This window comes from Peromyscus californicus, unplaced genomic scaffold, assembly GCF_007827085.1.
Source record: "Peromyscus californicus insignis strain IS unplaced genomic scaffold, ASM782708v3 Scaffold_22__1_contigs__length_63687245, whole genome shotgun sequence".
NCBI lineage: Eukaryota > Metazoa > Chordata > Mammalia > Rodentia > Cricetidae > Peromyscus > Peromyscus californicus.
The window spans coordinates 8,381,868-8,399,032 of NW_026294525.1; the positions used below are offsets into that span (position 1 = coordinate 8,381,868).

Genomic DNA, 17,165 nt, shown 5'->3' on the forward strand with positions numbered 1-17,165 from the left:
TTCTCCCATACATGTGCTACAATCAGTTTTCAGGCAGGAGCCCTGGCACCTGGTCCCTTCTGTTTATGACTCAAAGACATCAGCTCACAGTGTGTCTCCTTCTGGGGCTGGAGACGCACACACTGCCTTTCATCTTGAGCTGTTGGCCGCCCATCGCTTCCAGTTGGCAGAAAGGCCATGAAATCAGAGCCATCCTGTGCGTACACTGGGCTGAGCAACAAGTGGGAAAGGCATCCGAGACGTGGCAACACTGGAGCAGAGGATGCAGCTGTCCTGGACTTGGGTATCACACGCCTCAGAATGCCTCGTATGCTACTGGCAAACTGTGGTCCAGACAATGTGGTCCAGGCTGCCCTCAGAAGGACCTCAGTGCCCTCAGCCCCTTCAGTCTGTGACAACCAGATCTCTCATTGCAAACTCAGAGCCAAAGAACCACACTGAGCCCAGCATCTGTATCAGCATTTGTGATGTCCCAGGCATTCCATCTTGTCTTCTGTCCCCTTCCATCTAGGAGGGGACCTTCAAAATCCCATCTGAGTGTCTGTTTCTAGATACCACTGCACACTTCATAGTAAGCCACAGTTCCACCCAGTCCACCTCCACATCACTGGGAAAAATAAAAACACCCTCTAAGGCCCCACTGCAGCAGTGAGGACAAACACACCTCACATGACTCAATGAGGTCTCTGTGCAAAACCTGGTCTTTCTACAGGAGGAAGCCATGGAAAGACGGGAGAATGTCAGCCCAACACACCGCCGCCAAAGCAGCAGAAACCAGCAAGAGATCTGCACCAGAACTCTGACGTTCTGTCTGTGGAAGAGGAAAATGACGCCTGCATGTTGTCTGCCTACACGGGAACAGCCAGCATCCCCAGAAAGAGGGGGACATCCAGCCGGTCACAGTATTTGATGCTCCCAAATTCCATCCTGCACTATTTCTGAGCAATAAGAAAACACAGTACCCCATGCTTATAGGTTTCATTACTCATAAATAAGGCATGTTAGCAACAAAACCTACCAAAGAATTACAGTCAACCCTAAGCAGATGGGAGATTATCAAAGTTACTGTAAGATATTGACTGCTACACCAGGTAAGTGAAATGTGAAGTTAAATATTTAAGCATAGCATTAGGGTTTTGTTGTTGTTGTTGTTGTTGCTTTGCTGTGAACTAGATACCAAACAGAATAATTTAACAGGAGGAATTATGTATTTGGCTTACAGTTGTAGAGTGTTCAGTCCATGGTCGCCTAGGCCCGTGGGCTTGGGCAGACCAACCTGGCAGTGAGAGCGTGTGGTAAAGAAACTACTTCACGGTAGACAGAAGTAAAGAGAGGAGATGTGGGAGGGAGGCGGGCGGGGCATGGAGAGCTCCTGAGAGCACACCTGCATCCATCTCCTTCCCCCAGCTGAGCTCTGCCTCCTAATGGTACCATCGTAGGAAGCCATAAAAGGACGGATCCACGATCAGGAAGGACAGAGTCTCACGACCTAACCAACTCTGGAAACATCTATGTAAGATACATTCAGAGGTGTGTCTCACTAATCTCCTGCATCTCTCAGTCCAGTCAAACAGGTAATTAAGGTCAACTGCCACAATCAGACACTTGGGGTGAAAGCCTGCGGGTGTGGACAGACTTCTGAAGCTCTGATTCATTTGTGATTGGCCACTGTTGTGAGGACAGAAAGCCAGAGCCCTGTGTGTCTCCTCTGCCTACAGCGAACCTATGCAGGAGGGCACCTACTTCATAGGACTGGGCTGTTTGCTTGTTTGGAGGTTCTGTGCTTGCTGGGTTCTGAGGCAGGACCTCATATTGCAGGCTGGCCTTGAGCTCCCTATATTGAAAAGGATGTCCTTGAACTTCTGATCCCCTATGTCTACTGCATGTACTCCCTCGGCTCAGTCTATGCCGTGCTGGTGATCCAGCTCAGAGCTCTGTGTGTGATATGTGTGTGTCATATCCTCATCCCTGAGGACTGGGCTTGGTAGAAGAGCAAGCATCCATGTTTCATAAGTCTGGGCCTGAGCGTGTAGCATTTTCCACTGTGTGCACGGCCTGTGCCAGGTTCTCTCCTTGACTACCTACAAGGGCCTAGATGTTTAAAGAGGAACCAGACCTCCTGTCAACACCATGGGTGGCACGGCAAACCCACCAGGAAGAAAGGTCCCACTGGGATGACCCCATCTCGATTTCAGGAACCCATCACCTCCATGTTTTAGGTTAGTTTCATCCTGAGACAGCTTGCCGCTTGCACACAGATCTGGTTGGTATCCCTGAGTTCAGGGCTGGGAATTAAATACCTCAGGAACCTGGAAACTGGCTCAGCTGTCAGAGAAATGAGAGGCGCATCAGGCCAGCTGACAAATGACCAATTAACTCAGAGACAGGTCAGCATCCCCAGTCACACACAGCCAGTGGGGATCTGCGGTCTCCCCACACAGTGTCCGCTTCCCCATTAGACAAAAGTTGGCACCAGAGAACTTTTTTTTCTTGGAAGTTATTTGACAATAGTCCGATATTCCTGCCTGCCTTTCGATTTTCCTCCCTGAGCTCAGTTTTGAGGACTAAAAATGCTAAATCTGTCTTGATTTTGAAGGCCACACTGGGCCCTTACCACCCACCAATAAAACCACTGCAGAGCTGATGGGTTTTTATTAAAAATTGCATTTACCCACTTTCTTAGAAGCCCCTCCACTCCATCCTCACTGTAGTTCCCTATTATCGCACAGGAACCAACCCCAGAGGGTTTTTGTTTTATGACCAACACAGAAGAAAAGCAAGAGACTGCAGTCTCCTAGAAGCTGCGTTTCAGATCCCTGGTTCAGATAAAAGAGCCTTCTGCTCCCTCACCACCCATTTATCTCTCTAAAAGCACTGTGCCAAGAACACCGAGGAGTTCACTTTCCTACGCGCAATAGAAATCAACTCCTTTCTTGGTTGTTGTATAAGGGGGTAGGGTGCGTAGAATGAACGCTGGAAAGTTTCCCTTTGTTGTGAAGGTTGGGTAGCATGTTTTTGGCTCCGATTCCTTAGCGGGCAGAGGGTCCAGCTGTACCTTGGCACCGCAAGCACCAGCTCCCGCGTGCCCCTTCCCTCTGCCCAGCCCTGTTGCTGTGCCCAGCTGCCCCCGCAGAGGGCTCTGCTGACGACACGGACCTGCTGAGGAGAGCCAGGACAGCTGAGAAAAGTCTCTTCTGCACAATGGACGTCAGCACATAAAAATGATGACCTCAGGAAGCCGACGGCTCCATCCCCCTGTTCTCTTCATGTGCCAGGTCACTTCTCTCAGAGGAAGCTCCCACAGAGAACAGCCCACTGCAGGCAGACACCGGTCGAGTGAGACTGGGGCTCTCTGTCTGCAGAGTTCGTACGTGGTCTTGACCACCCGATGAGTAGTCACACACCTCACAGATTCAAGAAGGAGAGAGCCACAAGGACTTGTCTTGTGTCATTAAGAAGCCGCAGTGTCCGGAGAAAGTGGCTTCTGACAGTCTGTGGCAGTCCACTTCAGGGTTAGTTTAGCTCTAGTTATAACAAGGGCCCCTTATTCTTTCACTCATGAATTTCCTCACAAATATTTACTAAGTGCTGTGTTAAGCAGAGGGGTCAGAATGCCTGCTCTTTCTTGATGAGGAAGGCAGCTGTTCACACCATCAACCCTTAGTGGGAAATGTGAGGCAGAGAAAGGAACCCAGCCCTCGCCCCAGGGTTGGAGGACACTCTTTCCATGCAAGGTATTTCTAAAGTGCATGCTAAGGGGAAACTGGAATGACCTGGGAGGAAAGGAGAAAGGTTTGAGAAATGGAATGGACATATACAAGGACCCATGTGAGGGTAGCTGTGCCTCGCTGGGTCCAGGGTCACAACCTGAAGTAGGAGAGGAGCCCCCGCTGTGCAGCCAGTGAGTGGGCAGGGTCACCGAGGGCCCTGTGTGCCAGACAAGAGAGGCCAGGAGCCAACTTCCTGGTACAGCCTTACAGTCCTCCATCTATAGGAAATGGACCAAAATGCCGTAGTCAGAACCGGCTCACCGAAAGAGTTAGAACAGACAGTGGCTTACATCAGAAAGTTGGTCTCCTGGGGCTGGGGATGTAGTTCAGACGGTGGAGTGTGTGTCTAGCATGCAGAGTCCTGGGTTCAATCCCCAGCATCATATGAACTAGATGTGATGAACTATCTATCTTGTAATACCAGAACTGAGACAGAGGGGTTGGGAGAGGCAAAGGTATCAGAATTTCAAGGTCAACCTGGGCTGCATAGAGTTTGAGCCAGCCTGCCATACAAGAAAAAAAATTACTTCAAGTTCGTCTCATCCGTAGTCTCACATCCCATTCAGTTAACTGATGGGAGGAAGTGCTGCCATTCCTACATACTTTCAGAAACTGGTTCTTTTCCATCTAAGGAGTCCCCCCGCCTCTAGGGGTTTGAGGTTCACTGCTACCAAGTGCTAGAAGGAAAGAACAGGGGTGGGATGCAAGGGGAGGTTGTTTTGGCTTTGGGCCCTGCAGTGCCATTTGAGATCTTCCCAGCAACACTGACCAGTACTTGGTCACATTGTCCTACAAGCCGCAAAGAGACTTGGATAATGTGACCCAGCTGTGCATCCCAGAGGGAAAGTCCTGGTATTCTCAGCCTCAAGTGTGAACTACTGCCTAAGACATTAGTGCCCCCCCTTTTTTTAAAAAAAAAAAAAAAGGAAAATTCTTAGTGATCTATTACGTTAGACCAGAGGCCCACAAACTACAGATCCAGGGTCATACCTAGCTGTCAGCCTGTTCTCTGTTCCTTTCCCTCAGGTTCCACTTAGTTCAAAACTCCTTACACAGTCCCATGAAGTCACTGCTCTGAGCAGCTGGATGGTCAGATACAATGTCTAGATACAATGGTGACTGCCCTGCTCACACGAGACAACCGCTAAGGAGGGGTTAGTTACTTTGAGTTTCTGGTTAGTTACTTTTTTATGTCCATTTCTGGTTTATCTTCCAGTCATGAGGTTCTCATCACACTCCTCATTAAGAATCAGAGTGTGTCTCCCTGGGAGGTCCATGGACCATCTGCATGGACCTAGGATGCTCGAAAGAAAGAAAGAAAGAAAGCCCTAAACCCAGCCCCAACTTTGGATTCCAAACTCTACGGGTGGGACCTAGGAATGCACGGCCAGCCCTGTTCAGGGTCCCTCAAGGACTACAGAAGAAAGGATGATGAGGATGAGAGAGTGTGAAAACCAAACACCACTTCACTGGCATTTCATCCTGGACTCCTCCTTGTCCTCCCAGGCTGAGATCAAGGTCAACATCCGTCCTGCCCTGGCTCACCTGGAACCCGTGAAAAGGTGCACCTCTCCACTGCCCCCATCTCGCTGTTGTCTCAGCACACTCTGCCCTGCCAGGCCTGGAGCTGGGTGGAGAAAGGATCTCACTCATCTTTGTATCTCCAGCCCGGCCCCCGTGCCTGGCGTGCACTGAATGTAAATAATTGCAGTGGTACTGTTGTTGATAATCCAGAACGCCCAGCTGTCAGAGGAAGCAGGAAGGACTCTCTCACAGCCCCACAATGAAGCCCCTGTTGCGAACACTTTCTTGGTTGTTCTGGGGCCCACAAATGTCACCGGATGGTGCATCTGTTTGGTCTTCCTACCTAGACCACAGAGCAGACATTTAATGGGGTGGCCCCATTCATTAGGGTCCTGATTTTACTCCATTAAAAAGACATGCTACTAAACCACGTTTGTCATTGGCTGAAAGAAATGGTTACTATGATGGACTCATGCTAAAGTGTTTCAGGAAGTAAAGAGAAAGCTCACATTTCCAATCAAAACAGACAAAGGCTTTAATCACTCTTCATCCTGCCAGGCTGCCTAGAGGGGAGGCAGAGTTCCAGGCAACGGCTGTCTCCAAGCTTCCAAAGAGGTGAGAAGAAATCCTGCATGGAAGGAACCAAGCTGCCACAGAGACAACCAAGGACTGGGGACACATAGCCAACAATCATTAAACACACAGTAAGCCACAAACCATCGAGAACACCAAGGACATCAGGTAGTCACCACACATGAAATAAGAGCAGTTGTGGGGAAATGAATTAAAGAGATGAAAAAAAATAGAAAGAAAGCCAGAAGAAAGCCACCAGTAAATGTCCAGGCATATTCTAAAATAATACAAACATCACTGATTAAAAAAAAATTCTTAAAATAAAAAGTTCAATGGATAGGTTAAACAGAAGATTGGACACTGCTCAATGGAAAGTTGGTGCTCCAGACTAGACCTATACGTGCAGAAGTGGACAGTAGAAGAGGAAGTCACGAAGGAAAGAAAAAACAAGTCCAACTCATGTCTAATTAGAATCTCAGCAGGCAAGGCTAAAGGATGGAGAGGCTGCCCTGGAGAGAGAACGGCTGGGTGTCCTGTGGAAGTGACATGCCCACACTCTTGAAAATGGAGTGAGGACTAAGAAACAGCCTTGACTAAAGAACACTGGCTCTTCCTTCTGGGCCCTCAAGGTATGTAGAAGCCGGATGGATGCCTGTTCTCCCTGACCCCATCCCCCGTATCCACCTCCTCTACTTTGGTCCACTTGCATGCTGAACTCTGCGCACAGTCCAGTTAAGCACCCAGGGTGCTGGCATTTACAAACCTGATGTTCAAACCTATCTCAGCCTCTTCTAGGCTGAAGATATGAAGACAAGACCAAGGTATTTTAATGTCAGCATTTACAAGTATACTGTTCCAGAACCCCCAAAAGGTGACCCAAAGTCTCCGCTGTCCTAAACTGTAGTCACCTCGGGATGTAGGACCCACACAAATCACCCCATAATGAGATCACCCCCAAGCAGGAGCAGCATCTCCTAGGAACTAGTTTGTATGTCAAACAATAAGGCCTCTCCAAGCCCTGCCCCTTGCAGAACCAGCCCTGAGATAAGAGCATCGGCAGTCTGGGGGAGACTGCTCAGCTGTGCAGCCTTCTCACCCATACCAGAGTCTTCCCACTTAGAGAACATGCCGGTACACTGACGATGGGCTGAGGGACTCTTTATCTTTCCCATTTTTTTCATGTCAATTAAACTTTTCCAGTCACTTTACCATTATGTTATTTCCTTTCTTTTTTGAAGTTTTTGGTTATCATACAAAGCAATAGGTCCCTGGATGGCACTGTCATCCGTGTGTGTTATTTTACCGAGACTGCTTTTGTTTACTTTCTTCAGCGTGAGTGGCTGGACCTGACATACTGGAACCTGTCGAGCTGGCCCTTTGCCCTAGAACTTCCATCACAGAAGGATGGAGGAAAAGACAACTAAGACAGGGACCACTCACCTGGAAAGTTGACTTTCAAGACTAACGATGAAATAAAGATTTACAAATATAAACAAAACCAAAACGCATTTATTATCTACAAACATACACTAAAGCAGTGGTTCTCAACCTTCCTAAGGCTGTGACCCTCTAATACAGTTCCTCATGGTGTGGTGACCCCCCCAACTATAAAATTATTTTTGCTGCTACTTTGTAACTGTAATGTTGTTACTGTTATGAATAGTAATGTAAATATCTAATATGTAGGATATCTGATATTTGACCCCCAGAGAAGGTCATTTGACCCCAAGGGGTCATGACCCACATGTTGAGAACCATGGCACTAAAGGCCCTTTTGAAAGACTTACTTAATAGGAAGGGAGGAAATAAGACATCCTATAGAATAATGGGTGAATATAGTGTGGATATGAACCAAGGCACACACAAGCTACATAAAAAATATAAACTAATAATAAAAAGGCAGACAAAGGACATTGGTTAATACCAATCAAAAGATGGGGAGCAGTGAATGAATTGAAGTGTTCTAAGTTTCTTAGATTATCTAAGAGAAGGTCTAGGGGGCTAGAGGGTTTGCTCAGTACTTAAGAGCACTTGCTTCTCTTGCAGAGGACAGAGGTTCTGTTCCAGCATCCATACGGCAAATAACTTAAGTTCTAGGGGATCTCACACCTTCTTTTGTGGCCACCTGTACACAGTGGCGTACATAAACTCACACAGGTACACATACATATGCATAAATAATCCTTTTTTAAGGTGCAGGGAGTCCCTGCATTAAATTTAGGCTCTGTTAAATAAGCTGGGTGAAATTTCCAGGAGTAATCACTAAAAGAGGTGAAATAAAAGAGCTAAATTTCCAACAAATAAAAGAAGGAATAAAATGGAGTGGGAAAAGCAAGTCTATTTTTCTTCCATAGAAGGAAATGCACAGAAAGGCCAAGATTAAGAAAAGATCTAATGAGCCCAAATTCACCAATTCCTGTAGTGGGTAGCCATTCCAGCTTTGATCTGGAAGTCCCAACCCCCACTGAGGCTTCGGTAACTGTCACGCCTACAAGGCGGGGCCAAGGGAGGACCCTGGAGACCCAAGATCTGGATGCGCCACCTCTCTTGATTCCTGGACCCTGGACGCTGGAGGTAGACCAAGCAGAGTTCTCCAGAGAACACCACTGGACTGCACCACGCCTTTCCCAGACCCTGCGACCTACCTATCCCTTCATTTGTAAGTTACCCCACAAAATAAACCTCCCTTTTAACTCCATGGAGTGGCCTTAATAATTTCACCAATAAATTCCCACAACACATTTAAAGAGATCAAGTGCCACACTACTTAAGGAGCACCGAGCCTGAGACCTTGGGTGCTCCTGTCACCAGCCCAGGGTGCCACTGGGACACAGTGGAACCTTTATAGCGGGGAGCCTGGGGACAAGAAAGTACCCTTGAAAGCAACGTTAGGATGCCAGTCCACACTGCTTCCAGACCACCATACGGAGGACGGCCGCTGTACGTGCCGCGCACAGACTTCCACCCCAGGGGCTGTCTCACCACAGACCCAAGTGATGTGGTCAAGTGACCAGGGCTGAATCCTCTGAAACTGTGGGCCAAGACACCGCTTCCTCCTTCTAAGTTGATTGTTTCTGGTATTTTGTCCCAGAAATGGGAAGCTAACTAACACACAGACACTAAGGCACATTCGATAAAAGCAAAAATCATCTTATGTACATTTTATGAGCCCCATATTGGGACGTGGGAAATTTGAAATTCAAGGTAACAAAAGGTTAATGATATATACTAAGCAAGGGAAAGATGGAATTGCCATATGAATAGCAGATGACACAGATATTAAGACAAAACATACCCTGGATCTCAGATCAGATTTTATACAACAATAAAAACTTCAATTCACTACGAAGAATTTTTAAACTCTACATTCACATGCACACCCATTCAGTAAAATTACATCTCGTATAAAAAATCCTAAATCCAGAAATTGAAAAATGCTGTGTTTTTGTAATTAGTGATCACCAGCGTACGAAAAGTTAACTCAAACATAGGATGTTTTAACTGAACTAGCTAGGTTGAGCTGTTGAATGTCTATAAAATGCTGCTCCTTGTGGATAAAGACCAAACATTCTTGCCAAGCATGAAAGGAAACACAACACTTGACTTCTGACAAATCTACAAAGCAAAGCTAATATAAGTAAAAAAAAAAAAAAAAAACCTAAAAAATCAGTATCATAAAAACCACGTTCTCTGACCATATCACAATGAAAAAGAATGCAAAAATTTTAAAGAGGAGTCAGCTTAAATTAGTTTAATAATAAGCCTCTAAAAATAAACTGTGAGTCAAAGAAGGAAGAAGAGCGAGGATTTAAAATAGTGAGAATGGAATCACAGTTAACATACACATTTCAGCAGGGTAGATGTGGTGGTGCAGGGAGACAGCTCCAGAGACAGAAACAGCAGCCAGGACGGACCCCTCTGGAAGCAGTGGAGGCAGGAAGTCCCCTGGGGGACCTGGAGCAGGTCACTGGCTGCAGGGGAGAGCTAGAGACCGTTGGCGGCTGTACAGAGGATGAAGAGGAGCCCATGTCACAGGTGACAATCGAGAAGGCAGGCATGGAATTGAAAATGACAGCGGAGAGGAGCTGGTGGGAACACAGGGGCCATGTGGAAGAGACTCCCATTGCCCCAGCCGGCACAGAACGGCCTTTCTCAATGTTTTAACTTTCCTTTATTTCATCCTTTCATGCAGTCTTATCATTTTGGACCAAGTATACTATATATGCTCATGGGTGGGAGTCTATATGTTGAGAGATGACTGAATCTGTAGTTCCTCCTGTAACCTTGTCTATGTGGAGAATCTACAGAAAAGTACCCATGTTCACACACAGGTTCCAGATGACAGGCTGGTCTCCTTCATTTGATTAGCTGGAGCAACATTGGAGGCTCTGAAGTTATTGTACCTAAAGGTACCTGTCTCCAGGGTACTTCCCTCCTCTCCCCTCCCCTCCCCTCCCCTTCCCTTCCCCTCCCCTATCTTTCCCTATCCTTCCCTATCCTTCCCTCCCTTCTCTCCCCTCCCCTCCCCTTCCCCATCCTTCCCTCTGCTTGTGTTCCCTTCTCTCCCCTGCTTTTTCTCTTGTTTTTTGTTTGTTTGATTTGAGGCAGAGACTCACTGTATATCTAGGCTGGTCTCCAATTAATAACCTCCCTTCTTCCACCTCCTGTGTGTAGGACTGCGGCCACCGGGGCTAGCGTTCTAGGGCAGCTCATGAGTCACTGAAAGACTAGTGTCTCTTTAGGAGTCTTTGTACATAGATGTAACTTACCAAACTGCTTCGTAGGCCATTGGCCAATGCTTATTTTTAAATTTGTGCTTCTCTCTCTCTCTCTCTCTCTCTCTCTCTCTCTCTCTCTCTCTCTCCCTCCCTCCCTCCCTCCCTCCCTCCCTCCCCTCCCTCCCTCCCTCCCTCCCTCCCTCCCTCCCTCCCTCTCTCTCTCTCTCTCTCTCTCTCTCTCTCTCTCTCTCTCTCTCTCGTCTTGCTGTGTAACCAGACTAGCCTTGAACTCCTGACCCTTGAACTGCCTCAGCCTCCCCAAATACAGAGATTACAGCCGTGTGTTATCACACCCAGCACACACAGCCTTCTTTATTGTTTCATAATAATTACTTGCATTTGTGTTTTTATGCCAGGACATTGAACAGCTCGATGAAATAGTCTAAGAGGTTTTCCTTCAAGGCCAGTGAGATGGGTGTGTAAAGGTACCTGCTGCCAAGCCTGAGTTCCAATCCCAGGACCCACATATTGGAAGGAGATAACTGATACATGTGGTTTTAAAAGAGTAATTCTTCCAGTGGGGGCACTTTAAGGGTATGGATGTCTCAGTGTAATTTATGTTATGTTTTGAGATGGAGTTTTGCTGTTGTGCCTAAACTCTTAGGCAGAAGTAACTCCTCTTCGTCAGACCCAAGTACCTGGGATTACAGGCATTGCTAACTCACCTGGCTTAGTTGCATCATTATTTTTAATGCAAGCAAGAAAAAGCTCCTTGCTGATAAAATTTCATTCCTTAAGGCCCCCAGCATTCTTACATCTCTCCTGTGGAACTAGTAGTCACACAGTAAACAGTCATGAGCGTTGAATTGAACTCTTGTCAAAGTGACGCCATTGCCACACAGAGCCTTGATTCCATGCCCCAGATAGGAGCTGAGCAAGGAAAAGATGGATTTTTATTGGTGCTGGGGTTCAATGAGGCACACCATGTTTTATGATCTTCCATTGTTCTATGTATAGGTGCAGCTCAGACAACAGTGTACATCTGTATTTGCTCACAGACTAAATCTAGGTGTTACTTTAAAAACTACACATTTAAAACCTTGTTGCAGTGCAGCCAAACAAGTCCACAGAAGTAAATTCATTGCTTTAGATATTCACACTAAAAAAAAAAGGGTTGAAAATTTGAGCTGAGGATCCAACTTAAACTGGGAAAAACACACCAACCCACAGTAAAGAAGAGAAAATGATGAAATGGAAAACACATGATGCCCAAATTGGGTATTTAAATAAATAACATAGCAGGTTCTCCAATGATCAAGTTGATTCAGCAAAAAAGAGGGAAGACACATTCAAACAATATGGCAATACTGTCTATTTAGAAATTTTAAATATACATTTTGCCTGTGTGTATGTCTGTATACCACATGCATGTCTGGTACCCCCAGAGGTGAGAAGAGGAATTTGGATCCCCTGGAGCTGGAGTTACACATTATTGTAAGCGTCTATGCGATCCTGGGAATTGAACTTGCTCTGGAAGAGCAGCCAGTGCTCTTAGTCACGGAGTCATCTCTCCAGCCCCAGTACTTCTTTCTAAAGTGCCAATAGCAAATTAGAGACCCTGCCTGGGCCAGAATTGTGGCTTGGCCAACTCCCTTCTCCAGCACATACCATAGCTCAGTAACATGTATAGTAGACCCTTAGGTCGCTGGCACTGTGGGGGATCACCCTACCCCGTTGGCCTATTACCTGAGACAGGTACTTGGGGGATGAGGAGGAACCCTGAGAACAAAGCAACCAGCACTCTCTCCAACAGATCACTCATGTCCCCGACCTTCCTCTTATTTTAGAAGAAAAGCATGGAAGAGCAACTGTTTACCTGTGTGAAGGCACCCTGAAGCAGAAAGATGATCTCCTGATACTAGCAAGCAAGCATTCAAAACTCCCACCATGTTAAAGGCTCCCTCCCTAGGTAGTGATTTGAAACAGCCAGTGAGTAAAGGTTCTGACTCAATGTTTGCATTCCATCAGGGTTGATTCTGACCCTTATCTAACAAGCAGATGAGGTTGAGACACACAGAAGAGTCCATATGGAGGAGTTCAGCGTAGGTAGGAAATCCCCTTGAGTAAGGAGATGGCTCGGAACAGCCCTCCAATTGACAGTCGCTCCTGACTGAGCTCCTTGGAGTTCCTTCCAGTTGTTAAGCAGCTATGGCCAGGGTGGATGCCTCCGAAGTAACTGCTTTACCTTGTTCCCATCAGATTGATAAGGACCCACTGCACCAAATAAAGTCACAGCTTCCCTGGCAGCCAGCCTGGCTGTATTCCCAATGCCCCTGTGGGAGCCCACAGAGGTTTCCTAGTGAGATCTGATCTCGCTTTTCCAGCAGAGCTGCATAAAAAGATGACTGGACCACAAGCCTGGGTACCAGGTGTTTGGAAGGGTCTACACTTGGTTATATCTAGCAGGGGGAGGTCTTTTGCCTCACCCCTTGGCATTGTTATAAAAAAGCCCTTTTGAATAAAGTTCCGGGCCAGTGGATAAGGATCCAGGTCCTCCCGAAGCTATCCTGTGTTTCTATCTGTTTCTCTCCCCTCTATCCTTCTATCTAAATCTCTCATCCCTCTCCTCAAGAGTACCCAGGTAAAGGTGGGGGCAGGTCCAGAGGACCACCATAGTAACAGAGAACTAAGATTGACCCGTGGCAACCTCCACAACCATATGGGATCCTGGCAGGGTCTCTAACATGGCCAGCCTCAGCTCTCCCTTCTTCAAAGCTGAGACAAATCATATCTCCCCCCACAAGTATCACATGCAGCCTGTCTACTTCTACTTTGTCCGACGTGTACCCTCCTTGTAGATCTTAAACTTCAGGTCTGAAAATATACTCAGTTCATAACGTCAGCTGAAGCTAGAATTATAGTTTTGTTCATTGCTTTGATCGTGTCTACAATAACAAAAATGGATTTGCTCACATTCAAAATGAAGGAAAGCACAGGGAAGCCTATGAGGTTCTGTGAGACTCTGAGTTACTTTTGGTGGCGAGGCTTCCAGGATAGATGCAGGGAGTTCCCTCATGAGAGTCAACACTTGAAAGACAAGCTACAAGAAGTTAAAGTTATTTGGGATCTGAGAAGGAAATCTTTCTGGGAGGTTTCTAAACCTCATCTGCAGCTTTAAGGAAGGCATGCTGAATAACATCGTAGCTTGCCCCTGAAGAAGTCTGATCGATGCTCTGTGTACACTGAGATGTCAACTGCTAGTGACTATAATGGAATGCACAGGATGAGAAAGTGGCACTGAAGAAGTTAATTGACAGACTGTAGCCACATAGACCCCTAGAGACCGTGTCAGGACCATTCTGCACCGTGTTTAAGAACTGTCAATCACTTGACAACATCCTATCAACCCCAGAACCCCAGCACATTCCTGAAGTACCAGTCAGAGTATCTGCTCACAGATTTGTATGACCTTCTTCTTGGTGATCCTTCTTGCCCAAGGATCACATTCATTCATGTCAACCTTTCTAGAGGGGCTGTACATTTTGTTTTGGAAGGCTTTTTACGGTCACCTTTTTAATAGAGTGTGTATGTGTGCACATGAGCATGCATGCACACTGGGGGAGGGTGCACGAATATTCCAGTGTGTGCATGTATGTGTGTGCATGAAGAAGTCAGGGGATAGCATCTTGTGTTTTGAGGAAGGGTCTCCAGAACTTCACTGAGTAAGCTACCATACCCACAGATGGCCTTACGGGAAAGAATAGCTTCGTAGAGCTGTATCCCAACTTAGACATGATCACCAAGGAGAAAGAAAGTACAGAAAAGGCAGTCCTGCCTGCTGGTGTCTCACTTTTTGTCTAAGCAAGTGTTTTGGACAAGAACTAAGAGATGAAAATTTTCCTCCACTTCCCTATGTATACGCAATCATCTTACAAAGATTAAGTCGAGCTATGACTTAGACAAAATCCAACAGGACATTTCATCCCTGTGGACCCGGTACCTCTGAAGCACGCTTTTTTTTTTTTTTTTTTTTTTTTTTTTTTTTTTTTTGGTTTTTCGAGACAGGGTTTCTCTGTGTAGCTTTGTGCTTTTCCTGGATCTTGCTCTGTAGACCAGGCTGGCCTCAAACTCAAAAAGATCCACCTGCCTCTGCCTCCCAAGTGCTGGGATTAAAGGCGTGTGCCGCCACCGCCCGGCCTTAAAACGTGAAAACCCATAGCCTCACAGCGCATGGTGCTGGAGGGTGCAGAATCAGACTTAAGTTAGGGAGACGGGGAGGGGGGGGGGGAGAGGGAGAGAGAGGGAGGGAGGGAGGGAGAGAGAGAGAGAGAGAGAGAGAGGGAGAGAGAGAGAGAGAGAGAGAGAGAGAGACTCCACAAGTGTGGGGATTGCCTCCTCCCTGGGCTCCAGCAGCCACCACAGTGCATGGAGATGGGCCCCTCCTGCTGTCTTCCTATAATTTACTAGCAGAAAATACCGTAAACTCTTGTCCACTACCCCAGCTTTCCCAACTTCTCTTACATTGCTGCTCTTTGTCCCCAAAGCAGTTTTACCAAAATTATTGCCCGGGAGAGTCTCGACCTTTATCCCCTGCATTTCAGATAATCATTTGGGCACTGGAAAAAAGTTGTGCCGTCTTCAAGTCTTCTAAGTCGATTCCCCCTTCTCCTGCGCCCCCGCTGGAGATAAGCCAACTTAAATGTGTCAACATAGTGCTACCTCGCCTGAAGGCGGAATCCTCAGCCAAGAGGGGACCCATAATCTCCAATCACTGTGCAAACACATCTCAGTGACAAGTGCGGAGGCAGGTGTGTGCGAAGCTTCTCCGAGTTGGCTTCTAGGAAAGTTTTCCTTTTTACCTGGAGCCAGATCATCTCTTAGCCCACTCTTTGGGACAGGGACATCAACAAAAGGTTTTCCCAGGTATTTGCAAGGCGGCACTTGCAAGCATGGGCTGGAACCTGGTGGGTCCCCAAAGGTGGTCACCTGGGGTGTGGGTCCCTAAGTCACAAAGACTCCAGAGACCTAACCTGCTCACACTTGCAGTGTCGCGGTGAGATGAAGCCCGGAGCCACGCTTACCTGGCTGACGATGGTAGAGTGGGTCTCCACATAGCGCCAGTTGCCGCTGCAAGGCACCAGGGGCGCGGAGCGGTTGGGAAAGGCAGAGAGTGGGTCACAGCTGAGATCGGTGCTGGCATTGGTGGCTTCCAGCAGGTAGCGGTGGCAGTGGCCTTGGCCTCGGCGTTCGGCCGGGGTGCGGAGCTCAGGCGCCGTGAGGTTCCACTCCTCCTCTGGGCTCCAGGCGCAGCGCTCGGCCAGCTCGGTGGCACGCGGCCCACGACACCAATAGTAGTCCGGCTGGATGCCCAGGAAGACCACGCCAACGAAGAGGAAGGCGAAGGTGATACCGGTCAGGCACAGCAGCAGGAACACGCGCCGCTGGAAGCGCCCGAACTCGCCCGCCTTCCTCAGTGCCTGGTCAAAGGTGGGCATGGTGCGCGCCGGCACCCCGCGTCCTGCCGCCCGCTGCTCCGCCAGCAAGTGACCCGCGGGCGCCGCCGCCGCCGCCGCCCGCAGCTCTGTACCCGCCGCCCCCGCCTCGCTCGCTCTCTCGCCCTGGCAGCCCGCCCCGGGCCGCTCCTCCCGCTCCAGGCTCCCGGCCTCCCGCCCGTTCGCGCCCTGGGCTGGCATAGACCTGGAGAGCAGGTTGGGGTGGGTTTGTGGCAGTGTCACTGTGCATCAAGGCCCGGACCTGTAGCCTGCCCTAAAATGACATGCCGGGTCGGAGTTCCCTGAGTTCCAGGATCACCCAGCCTCGGACTCTGCAGACTCCAGGAATAGCTTTCAGTGCTCTGAGGCTGCTGGAGCCGAAGCCTCTGAACTCCCAAGGTGACTGCCAGCCAGCTCCAGGAACAGGGCTTCACACCTGCCCCTGCCTCATCACGTGCCTCGAGCCCTGGGTGGGATGTTGGCGACACAGCAGATATTGGCTAACTATACCAGCAGGACAGAGGGACAGCCCACAGGGCTAAGAGATTTGCTTAATCCTAAAGTTCAAGAGGAGAAAGGACCGCCTTAAGGAAAAGTCCTTTGCATATATTCGCATCCTGGATCTCTGGGAAACAGTGATGCTTAGTCCGTTTGATTCCATCATAGCGTCTTTGCTGCCCCTCAAAGATCTGCAGATCCTATAGGATGCACAAGGGGTCCACACACCATTACCCCCATCGCCGGGCTCACTGGGCTAGCGTAATCAGCTGCCAGGCTGCAAATTCACCAGTGCTGACCACGGAGCGTCCGTGTTAGCACGCTCTACCTCCGTATTCTAACTTCTCCAGGCAGCTCTTGTCCTGGTCCCCCACCCTCATGCCATCATCCAGCCATTAGCTAACTTTCTCAAGCGACCCAAAGAATGTAGATTTAGCTCTCTTCCCCACAGCGAGAACTCCGGAGCCAGGCTGCCATGTTCCAGCCTACCTCATCCCCGTAGGACTTGTGACCCTGAGAAATTTAATTGACCAGCTCTGGTTTTCCCATCTTTTAAATGAGTCTAACAACATACCTACTTTGTAGGGTCC

General features: G+C 48.2%; 1 protein-coding gene across 1 annotated transcript in view; it reads right to left on the reverse strand.

Moving 5' to 3' along the window:
- The window catches only part of Slc22a3 (solute carrier family 22 member 3), a 94,499-nt gene extending 78,015 nt beyond the window's left edge, over positions 1-16,484 (reverse strand). The window contains exon 1 of the mRNA XM_052750846.1: positions 15,667-16,484. Within this exon, the coding sequence (XP_052606806.1) occupies positions 15,667-16,278 (612 nt within the window). The 5' untranslated portion in view covers positions 16,279-16,484. The remainder of the gene's footprint in view (positions 1-15,666) is intronic.
- Between the last annotated feature and the right edge of the window lie 681 nt (positions 16,485-17,165).